Source organism: Setaria italica, chromosome III (assembly GCF_000263155.2).
Source record: "Setaria italica strain Yugu1 chromosome III, Setaria_italica_v2.0, whole genome shotgun sequence".
In the NCBI taxonomy this organism is placed as follows: Eukaryota; Viridiplantae; Streptophyta; class Magnoliopsida; order Poales; family Poaceae; genus Setaria; species Setaria italica.
Window position 1 is genome coordinate 25,201,893 of NC_028452.1, and position 11,602 is coordinate 25,213,494.

The 11,602-nt window shown below is 46.1% G+C and overlaps 1 protein-coding gene and 1 pseudogene across 1 annotated transcript; one reads left to right on the plus strand and one right to left on the minus strand.

Moving 5' to 3' along the window:
* The first annotated feature begins 1,247 nt into the window (after positions 1–1,247).
* LOC101758227 (protein trichome birefringence-like 28) lies at positions 1,248–5,885 on the plus strand. The gene is made up of 6 exons (XM_004962319.3): positions 1,248–1,472; positions 1,593–2,029; positions 4,047–4,218; positions 4,474–4,673; positions 4,826–4,987; positions 5,139–5,885. Exons 1-6 carry the CDS (start codon positions 1,248–1,250, stop codon positions 5,524–5,526), a joined length of 1,584 nt encoding a protein of 527 aa, XP_004962376.1. The 3' UTR covers positions 5,527–5,885.
* Positions 5,886–7,305: 1,420 nt separating this feature from the next.
* LOC101757419 lies at positions 7,306–8,822 on the minus strand (annotated as a pseudogene).
* Between the last annotated feature and the right edge of the window lie 2,780 nt (positions 8,823–11,602).

Consider the following 11,602-nt stretch of genomic DNA (forward strand, 5'->3'; position numbering starts at 1 on the left):
GTCCGTGGCGGCTACAGGCAAGCGTGGCTCGGCTCTATGGCGGCGGCGGCGGACAGAGGGCGGCAGACGATGAGCGACGGCTTTGGCAGCAGCCAGCAAAGTGGACTTTTTCCAGGTGAAATTGAAGAACCGAAGCAGGTTCGGGTGGCGGCGGCGTCTTGACGTCGCTTTCCTCTTGAGGTGCCGTTTTGGAGTCCTTGGATGACGGTACCCGTTCAGCTTGGAGGGATGACAGTTTCAGTGTAATGCCAGTGTGCATGGTAGAGATTGACTAAGTGCGTTTCTACGTGACAGGAAACAGTTGGCCGTGGAACAGGATCATCCTAACTTTTAAAGTTTCTAAGAAAATGATAGATGGGAGGGATTAGTTGCTGCACAAGGCCCATGGCTAGGTGGAAGTAAGAGCATAGAAGAAGTTTGAAGTTTAGTCTTTTTAGCTTTCTTTCTTACTGGCTTGCTTTCTTATTTTCTTTGACCCTCGTGTTGAGACGTGAAGTCTAAATACTCATGTACCTCCGGACTAGGTGGTCAGATTTGTTTATTTGTGGTCGTAGACATTTACTGGTGAACGTTCCACGTCGGATAATTTTCTTAATTAAAAAAGACAACTACAATATAGAAACACGAGATACTTATCTATAGTTCTATACCCACGGGGTTTTTATAAGTTACATCCTTTCCGTGACACACCAAACAATCTCAAAGCCAGCCGTCTCGGTCGCATAGAGCAGTGCGCCACTTTTGACCGTTACCCAGACCATCTGCCTGCATGGCAGCAAGCGAAGGATCGCGTAATTACCGTGCGCTTTGGGCCATAATTAATCCACCCCTAACCTTCTTTATCCGGACCAGCGTCATCGAGCTCAGCTCGCAAAGCACCAGCAGCCAGCCAAAAGCGCCCAACCCCCTCCACGCATTCCGCCGTGCGAGCTAGACTACCCACGACACGCCACCCTCCCCCCTCCCTCACACCCGGGAGGGCCCCCACCCACCCCGCTTGTCCTCCGCTCCCCTCTTGAAGAGCGTGCCCCGCCTCATAAATAAACGTCGAGGAAACCGAGCAAAGCGAAGGAAAGCTGCCGCTGTGCCTCCCTGCTGCTACCGCCCCCCGCCGCGGAGGAGGCGAATCAAACCACCGGGCCGGGGGAAATAAAGGAGGCCGCGGTCGCGGAATCCCCCTGTTCCCCAGCGGCGAGGCCCCCCTCACCCCGTGCTCGCCCGATTCGATTCGGTTCGGTTCGGCGGCGATGCGGATCCCGCGGCGGAAGGGCGGGGCGGGGCCGCTCGCGGTCGGGGTGCCCAGCAGGCGGGCGCAGGTGGCCGCGGTCTTCGCGCTCGCCGCGCTGCTGGGGGTATCCGTGCTCTACGACAGCGCGCACATCGCCGCCTCGCTGCGGAGGCACGGCGGCGGCCCGAGGGCGTACGCCAAGCTCTCCTCCGACGACGCCGCCGCCGTCTCCAGCGCCGCGAGGGTGAGCGCCCACTGCTCCTGGTCCTGCTATCTTCTCCCGGTCGGTCGGTAGGTTGGTTGCTGGCGGCTCTAAGCTAGACCTACTCACCTACCTGGTGCTGGTTTCTGTTTCCGCGTGCAGGAGGAGGCGGCGGCGGCGGCCGTGGAGGCGGCAAGCGCGCGCGCGCCGCCCGCGAAGGGAGCGGAGTCGGCGCCGGTGGAGGGCACGGATCGGCCCGAACCGCCCCCGCACCAGCAGCAGGTGGAGAAGGCGGAGGTTGAGGCGGTGGCTAAGCCCGGAGCGACGGCGGGGAGCTCGCTGCAGGACGCGCCGCTGATCGAGGAGGTGGTGCAATCAGGCGGAGCGGCCCAGGGCGGCGGCTCCGCGCAGGAGGAGCGGCAGGAAGGGACGTGCGACCTGTACAAGGGCCACTGGGTGTACGACGAGACCCGCGCGCCGATTTACAAGGAGTCCGGCTGCAGCTTCCTCACGGAGCAGGTCACCTGCACGCGCAACGGCCGCCGCGACGACGACTACCAGAAGTGGCGCTGGCAGCCCGACGGCTGCGACCTCCCCAGGTACGTGGCGGCGGCCGCCTCCCCCTTGCTTCCTTGCTTGCTTGCCACTGCATTTCCTTCCCTTTCTCTTTTCCCCTTTCCACAGCTACGGTATACGTGTATCTCTACACGTATACGTGTACTCACATACGGCCCGGCGCGCGTAGTTGGTTTTGGTTGGGTGGGTGCGTGCGCGCTTTCGCTCGCAGACTGGAAAGCGGGGGTGGCTGCGTGCTCCGCATGGGCGGCTGCGTGCAGCCAGATCACTTCGCGCTTTCTTTTTTGTTCGAGAGCCGCGTCAGTTGAGCGGATCCGTGTCTGCATCTGGGGGGCTGCAGGGGTCTTTTGGTCTTATTTTTCTTGTTGCGGTCTGTGTGGACGTGGTGATGCGCACAACTTGTTTGGCGGATGCGCAATTGCGCAAGGAGTACAGGTGTATTGGCTACCTCATCTTGTTCGATTCCATGTTTGGTACCATTGCTAACTACAAAATACTACCCCATTGCCCAACGTGTCATGGTTGTAGCGAGTTAGTGACAACAACTAGTTAGTGCAGATGAAAAAACAACAAAGTAGTTCCAGCATTGCCAGCATTTCACAGGTAGCCTTGTCAAGATGTAACCCTTTCATCTTACTGTTGCAATGGCTGTCCATGATCATGCTTAGTTTTTGCGTAGTTCTGTCCTTGTTGTTAGTAGCCTTAGAAGTTTCATCAATGCAAGTAGCTGTGCAGGGTTGCCCTGCATCAAGACTGCAGAGTACGTTAGGTGAAGTTGATCTGTTGAAGCTTGTACTCATTAGCTGTGTTTCTTGGCAACTAAGATTTGTATATCAGGGTACTTTTAATTTGTTAGGTGCTATAATTGATGAGAAAAAGAGACCGCACTCATATCAGCTATGGTCTTTCTTTGAATAGATTAAGCAATTTATTGGTTGATAGTGAAGTTCCGTTTGTTAGAGAAAGTTGTTGAGTGGGGAAGTAACAGGTTTGGAATCTCAAAAAAACAAGTGGGAGTTGTTGCATGACATGGCATCAACTTCTAGTTCTAACTAACTTCTAACGATTATTTGCATTTCTAATTTTTTGTCGCTAAATTGGTGAATGACTTCATACTAAATCAGTAATCAAAACACGAGCTAAACTAATAATTGAGCAATACTTTTATATACTCCAGAACCTTTCAGAGGTTAGGGTTGGGCTCACATTTATCGCATCGAGTACAAGTAGTTACACTCACATCACAGTTTATTAAATGTTAGTTTATTTGTTTTCACATGCATGCAGCTACAAACTGTTGAGCTTACTCACAGTATTATCTACTTCATATATTTTGGTAATGCATTTCTTAAATATGTAGTGCATGCTCTTTGATCCAATATGTCCCCTGTTACATGTTACGAGAACTTTGAAACAGAGGAAATTTATCAGAAAGTTAGACTCCACATTTAGATGCACCGATTAGTAGCCACTGGTGAATCTGGACACAACTGGTGCCATAACTACTTCCTGGAATTCACAGTTTACCATCCTACTGAAACCAGAGAAACCTTTTGTGCATCCGGTTGAATGATTGTAGAGTTTTTACTTTCATGTCTGTTGTACTGTTCTATGACAAGTGAGTTTTGTTGCATGTGCAGTGTTGTCTATTCTATGACAAGTGAGTTTTGTTGCATGTTCAATGTCCCCACCATGGGATCATGGCAGTATATTTCAAGTTGGAGAGAAGTTACTATACATCACTCATGTAAATGAATTGCGGTGTTTTTTGATGTGGGCCTTCCTGGCTTGAAGTTACTGTACATCACTCATGCATTTAATTATCGTCATTAATTGATCTAGTGGATGTTAAACTTTATAAAAGACGCTGATGAAAAACCATGGATAGATTTGTGGCTCAACCAGAGTGTTGTGAAAACTCACTTGACAAATCTTGTCAAATGCATGTTTCCCTAAGAAAAATCTTCAAAGTAGATTCATGTGTATCTTGTGCATACCTTGTCATGAAACTGATGGGTGTTTTTGACAATTTTGTTACAGATTTGATGCTAAGTTGCTTCTGGAGAAGCTAAGGAACAAAAGATTGATGTTTGTGGGGGATTCTCTGAATCGGAACCAGTGGGAGTCCATGGTGTGCCTGGTCCAGGCAGAGGCTCCATGGGACAAAAAGTCACTTGTTAAGAATGGTTCTCTGAATGTGTTCCATCTTCAGGTAAGTACATACTTAACATATGCACATCAACTAGTGGAATCATCATTGAAGATCTAGCTGGAATCAGCCTTATAAAATGGTGTTTGTCGTAATAAATCACACTACCAGCCTCAATAATTAAGTAAAAGGATAACAATGTTCAATTTTTTATGCCGAGTTTTTTTCTCTATCATCACCTACGAATCTTATGTTTTTTTGATAAAATATGAACCTTATGGTTAATCCGGTACTAATAATTTACTTGGGATGTTTCAGGAATACAATGCAACAGTTGAGTTCTACTGGGCTCCTTTCCTAGTTGAGTCAAACTCAGATGATCCAGACATTCATAGCATCAGTGACCGCATGATCAAGCCAACATCAATCGCGAAGCATGCAGCAAACTGGGAAGGGGTGGACTACTTGATCTTCAACACTTACATTTGGTGGATGAACACACCACAGATGAAAACAGTGTAAGTATTTGCAGACATCAATCCAGCAATCCTCGTGAAGAATGAAAACAGTTTGTGTGACCAACAGACCAACCTTAGGAGTGATGGAAAATCTTTATGTTATGGATATGCTTGCCATTTTCCAATGCTTACGCATGCTACTTTTACTACAGGCATGGTGGATCTTTTTCAAGGAAGCATGTTAAGTATGATGAAGTAGAACGTGTCGTTGCATACCGAAAGGTCCTCAAGACATGGTCTAGATGGGTAGAAACGCACATAGATCCTAAGAGAACAACAGTCTTATTCATGAGCGTGTCACCTGTACATATGCAGTAAGTATCCGCATCTTGATTCAAAATTCTCCCAGCATGCTGTTTGTTTCAAACTGTATGTTTCTGTAATGCTCTATTGTTGTTGCACAAATGTACTACTCTGAGGATGCTGGGTCTGAGCACTGATGACACATTCATTGTCTTGGTGCAGGAGTGAAGGTTGGGGCAGCCCTAATGCCGTAAAATGCTTCTCTGAGACACAGCCAGCAATCAATTACACGAAAAAACTGGAGGTGGGCACGGACTGGGATCTCTTTGCGACCGCACAGCGCGTGACGAGGTCGATGAAGAAAGTGCCGGTGCACTTCATCAACATAACTGCGCTGTCGGAGATCCGCAAGGACGCGCACACCTCTGTACACACGCTGCGTCAGGGGAAGCTGCTTACGGCGGAGCAGAAGGCGAACCCGAGGAAGTTCGCGGACTGCATCCACTGGTGCCTCCCTGGCGTGCCAGACACATGGAACGAGTTTGTGTATGGGCACATCATGTCGAGCCCACCGCAGCTCCAGATGCCCGAGGATCAACCTCACAGATGACAGAGAAATGTTGCACCGGAAATCTGGTAGCTCATTTTAGTGAGGAAAAGATTTGTGATCGAGGCCATAAGTTATATTTTTTCTAGGTTTAGAAGTCTATGCTGTTGGTTCGCCTAAGCATTTGTTGGGAGGTAAGATCACAGTATAGCGAACACGTAGCTGTGAACACAGCCACGAGCCCACGATCACCTGAGGAGCGTTCTCGCGTTGTCTGAATGTGGTTGTTTGATGAGGAGAATGCTTCTGTGCTTCTCGTGTCTCACGTGGCACGTGTACATAATTTTACCAGATTTTCATGAAATTGTTTATATTCGTGTAGTGAAATTTTTATAGAACTTAGGGAAATCTGCTTTTGAGAATTTTGATCATTTGGTGTCATAACTGGCGATAACAGACATTATAATGGGATAAGACGATAAGCCTACGAAGGCCCCGTTTGGTTGTTAGCTGTCACATAGTATATTTTGATACTAATTAGAAGTTTTAATATAGACTAATTACAAAATCAATTACACATATGGAGGTTAATTCGCGAGATGAATCTATTAAATCTAATTAATACATCATTAGCACATGTTTACCTGTAGCGTTACATTGTCAAATCATGAACTTTAATAGATTCGTCTCGCGAATTAGCCTCCATCTGTGTAATTAGTTTTATAATTAGTCCTTCTAATTAACCTCCGAATATTCGATGCGATATGAACTTCAATCCGGACTAAAGATCCAAATGCAAGTGAAGTCATGGTATTGCGTGCCAGCAAAACCACATGCATCACAGAGAATTTTAGCAAACGCATTCTCGATAATCTGAATGCTTGCCAACCGCATCACAACATCGCTTCACTAAAATAACAACAGCTAGCTAGATAACAGCGGTTCAAAACGAATATCAACAGCAGCAGGAGCAGCACGGATGGTTCGTCACTGACAAACAATCAATTCAGGTACAGTGACCGCAAACAATCTGCAGGAAGAGTCTTCTGCAGAGCTCTCGTCTCAACCTTCCGTCACCATCATCACCAAACAAAAATAGAGATGACGGGCGCTCCAGATCTAAAGGTGACCCTCTTTTGTCAGGTTTGTGATGATGGATCAAATTTACCCATTCGCGACACCAGGACCACGTGGTGGACCCCTCTCAGGTTACAAACTGGGCTGGCCCAACTACGCATTGACCCATTCGCCCGCCACCAAACGTGGATTGGGCTTCCCAGACCCGCGCACCTTGGGCCGCCTCTCTCTCTCTGGTCCAGGAACTGCTCCCTGCCTGCTTTCATCTCCCCGTTGCCCGCGCTTCAGAGTTTCTTTTTCCAAGACGCCCGCGCTTCGGAGTTGCAGGCTTGTAGCTTCCCCTCTTCCGCCTGCTGATGGTTGCTGACAGCGAGCTCCAGCGTTTGACAAGATGGTCGGAGAGGACTCCGCCGGCTCATCGCTTCCAGGCAAGTGATCTGGTTGTTGCTTGTCAGTGAGCTTGCAACGTCTGCCATCTGCCCGGCGACAGGGGGAAGTTGTTGATCCACCCCCGCCACCATCCCAGCGTGAGCAGCCGACCCCACCGCGATGGCTCAGCAGAAGAAGTGGATCCCCCTTCATCTCCAGCAATATGGGAGCACTTGATCCCTGACGCGTAGCTGGATCCATTTCCTGGCCCGACAAACACTTGGGTTTTTTTTTTCTGACCATTTTCTATTCCTTGACCATGAAGATCCTAGGCGATGGCCAGGCCAGGATACTGGTATTCCAAACAAATCTCCTTACCTAGTTCCTCCATAACAACTATTCATCCCGGCATGTATTCTCTATGCTCGTCTCTCCAACCGTTGCATCATTCACCTGAATCCAGTTCTCCGATTCATCATCCGTCGAAACATCCTCCTTTGAGGCATGAATACCTTCAAGCGCCATTTCGACTTGTCTCGTTGTGGTCCGGTCCTCACCATCGAACTTCACGCATATTGCTGCCAGTAGAGCGACATCAACAACTTCTCCATCCCCTTCCTTGGTCACTTGTGGATCCAATATGTCAAATAGCTTTCCTTCTGAGATTAGAGTAACGAAATGTTTTGCAAGACTGTAACCATGTGCATACCCATAGGAAACAGGCTTCTTCCTGGTAAGCAATTCTATCAGGAGCACGCCAAAATTGTAGACATCACTTTTCTCGATCAAATGCCCTGTGCTATGGTACATAGGGTCCAAATACCCAATGTTCCTCGCACAACTGTATCCACCCCAGATTGATCAACAGGGATATACCTTGAAGCTCCAAAGTCCGACAATTTCACAGTTAGATTATCATCGAGCAGTATATTATGAGACTTGATGTCCCTATGTATTATTGGCATCGAAACAAAGGAGTGAAGATATGTGAGAGCTCTAGCAGTTTCGACTGGAGGCTTGATAAAATTCCCTTGTAAACTGTGCCATGCCCTCCACCACCAAGCTCACGAGCTTTGTCAAAGTTGTTAGTGGCTCTAGCTAGCTCCTCCAAAGTAATCATCATTCTCTCAGCTATATCTGCCCTTTGCCATATCAGTTGTTGGAGCAACTGCCCACGATTTTGCTTGAAGAACCTTTGTCTTAGTCTTTTCTTCCTTGCTGCCTTGACTCTGTGCACTAGAAATGCACTGCCTAAGACTAGAATGAGAAGTCCTGTTCCAATTCCGATTCCTAGTGCAATGATAAGGCCTGAGAATATATGTACCTAAAGTATCAATTTTGGATTACAGAAAGGCACAATAATTTATCATACCGAAAGAACAAACATTTTAGAAATAATTGGATATTTTCTAGTTAATTCTGTTTGGGTAGGTTCTAATAGTGGATATTTTGCCAGATATTATCACTGAAACAACACAAATTTACAATAATTCTATGGAATAAATAGAAGCGTTGCGTGAATATATGATTACCAGAAAACGCAAGCAACTTCTTCTAGGAAAACATTATAAAATAGTTCATTTAGATTTCAAACCAACTCCAAATTAATCCTATATAGAAATTATTCATTAGTATTATTGTATTGTGCCCGCTGTTGCCGCGCCACCTTCTCTGTCTAGTTGCACCGGTATGAAGACCAAAATCAAAAGTTTAAGCAAATACATGGGTGTAATAGTTTAGAAGAAATTAGAACCTTTTCAGTTTTTTTATATCCAAATACACCTCAAAACTAAAATCTATACGCAGAATAAGAATCTTATATGCAAAAGTACATACTGTGCATATTTTAAAATGAGAAGTTGCGGCATCGACTATATTACCTGCATGTGACGCATGCAAATTTGTGCAGCCATTTTGACGGTATGGATCACCGCTTGTTCCTTCAGGACATTGGCATGGAAAACTGCCGGGCATATTTTTACAATTGCCATAGCATTTATCTGGAAATGCACACTCGTTGATGTCTGGCAGGATTAATTGAAAAGGTGAATCATATATATGTTCTGACATTATTGAAACCCACATCAAAAGTATTGTGGATATGGAGTATGTGTTATGATATTACTCTAGCATATGGTAGAATATTGAGTACGGAAAAAGTATGGATATATATGTGCACAAAAATTTAGGCCATTTTTTAATCTTATTTGGCGTTTGGAAAACACAGCTTCCGAAGAGTTCAATATTAACGTGGTAGAATATTGAGTACTATAACAATATAATTGCTTTAAAAGCATGTTAAGCAAACTAACATGGAGCTAAATAAGCAAGCTTTTCTGCGAACTAGTTAGACTGAAATGATGTGGAGGTGGGGAGAGAAAAAGTGAGGTACGACAACGCATCAGATCAGTGTGGTTATTATGGTGCAAGACACCGTTGACCACATTTTTAATTGAAGATGACCTCTCGAAACTCCCGCGTTACTTTAAAACCCCTGGCACACCGTAATACTCCTTCTATTTCAAATTACAAGTCATTTCAATTTTTTTTCAATTTTTTTTAGAGTCAAACCATTTTATATTTGACCAAAATTAAAGGGTTCAATAAAAACTGGTGTACATGGATTGAAAAATTTGTTTTGGGAGGGAGTGTGGGCATCAAAGTTAATGATGACATTAGGCACTACTTCCAAAAAAAAAGTCTCAGGCAAGGTGATCCTATGTTACCCATCTTATTCAATTTGTGGTAGACATGCTCTCTATATTAATTAAGAGGGCAAAGTAAGATGGTCAAATTAGAGGAGTCATTCCTGACCTTGCGAACGAAGGGTTGTCTATTCTGCAGTATACGAATGATACAATTTTGTTCATGGATCATGATTTGGAGCAAGCTAAAAAATATGAAATTACTGTTTTGTCTTTGAAAAAATATAAGGCCTTAAAATAAACTTCCGTAATAGTGAAATCTTTTGTTATGGAGAGGCCAAACAATGTGGGACCTTCAAAATAAGAGATGGTCGACAAACTAGATATTGGGAAGATACTTAGGTAGACCCCAAACAACTTAAAGAGCAATACCCTAGCCTATATAATATTACCCATTATCCCCACACTACGGTGATAAATGTTATTAACCAAACGCAGTGCTTGGAATGACCTGCCGGCAAAAGTAGATAATTACCAGCTATCTAATGAGAGGGACATTTTCAACTGAGGTCTACATAAACACGGCTATTTTTTAGTCCAGTCTATGTACCAGTATTTGTTGAACCAAAATATCCTCTTACAAATAAATTTATTTGGAAGCTGAAGATATCTCTAAAAATAAAAATCTTCCTTTGATTCGTGTAATATTAACAAACGATAATTTAACTAATTTAACTAAGAGGTAGTCAAAAATATTGTTTCTATGATTGTAATTAATGAGACAATTAAACATCTATTTTTTATTGTCAGCATGCTAAAGCTATTTGGAGAATTGTTCATATTGCTACTGGGTTAACTCCACCTAGATTAATTATTCACATGCTTAGGAATTGGTTAACCAAGATAGGTAAGAAGAAAAGAAGATTGATTTTTGTGGGGGTTGCTGCACTTATGAGGGCTATTTGGTACTCGCAATGATATGGTTTTTTTAAAAAAAACGGTTCACTTCTTTTATGCGGGCAGTATTCAGGGCAGCTTATTAGTTGTGATATTGGTCCTTATTGCAGCGTGAAGACATAAGGAAAATTATCTATATGACAAGCAAAGCATTGGAGGTCATCACTTTAATACCTTTGCTAAGAATGGATGGACACTACTACACAAACCATCATCACCGCCGCCTATATCACTGCTGGATTTTGTCAAACCGGCAGTGATAACTCATCACCACTGGTTTTTTACATGATCCGGCGGTAGAACCATAAACCGGTGGTGATATATCACCGTCGGGTCAAATAACGAGCCGGTGGTGATAGCTATCACCGCCGGACAGTATTACAAACCGCCGGTGAAGGGGGTGTCTCGGATCCGAAATTTTCATGCAACTCAGTTTTGAGAAATTTGGCGTCCGCAGCCCTTCCCTCCCACGCCCGCCTACCCGCCTGCCAACATAACCTCCCCCCTCCGCATGTCTGCGGCCATCCATCCCGCAATCTCCTCGACTCCTCCTTCCTGTCCTCCCTCAATCTCCTCTCTCCCTCCGTCATCTGCTTCCCTCCCTCGCTCTCCCTCCGCCGGCCCCCTACCTCCCTCCCTTCCTCTCCCTCCCTTCCCTTCCTCAGCTGCCCCTCTCCTTCCCCCTTCGCTCGCCTTTCACTCGTGGCAGTGAGGAGCGGCGGCGGGGCAAGAAGCGGCGGCGGGGCACAGGGATCTGCGGCGGCGGCGGATCTGTGGCGACGTGCGGAGCGCGGATCTGCGGTGGCGCCGGGGCGAGCGGATCTACGACGGCGCGTGGGGGTGAAGAGCAGCGGCGGTGGCAGCGGCCGGATCCGGCCCGCGTGGCACTCCAGGCTCCAGCGGCGGCTGGATCCAGTGCTGCAGGCGTGTTTTTTTAATTTTTAAAATCACTTTCACCGTCGACTTTTATTTGCCGGACGCCGGTCCCTCAAACCGGTGGTGACGAGGGGTTTGGGGCCAGCGGTGATAGACTTTGCTTATCTTTACTTTTGTTAGACCAGTTTTAAAGCTGAACTTGTTGTAAAAGATTG

What these genes read in the sequence shown, in the direction of transcription:
- LOC101758227 (XM_004962319.3), top strand. Translation starts at nt 1,248, where the DNA reads ATGCGGATCCCGCGGCGGAAGGGCGGGGCGGGGCCGCTCGCGGTCGGG. An exon ending in GACGGCTGCGACCTCCCCAG is followed by an intron (nt 2,030 to 4,046) that starts GTACGTGGCGGC and finishes ATTTTGTTACAG; the next exon opens with ATTTGATGCTAAGTTGCTTC. An exon ending in TGAATGTGTTCCATCTTCAG is followed by an intron (nt 4,219 to 4,473) that starts GTAAGTACATAC and finishes GGGATGTTTCAG; the next exon opens with GAATACAATGCAACAGTTGA.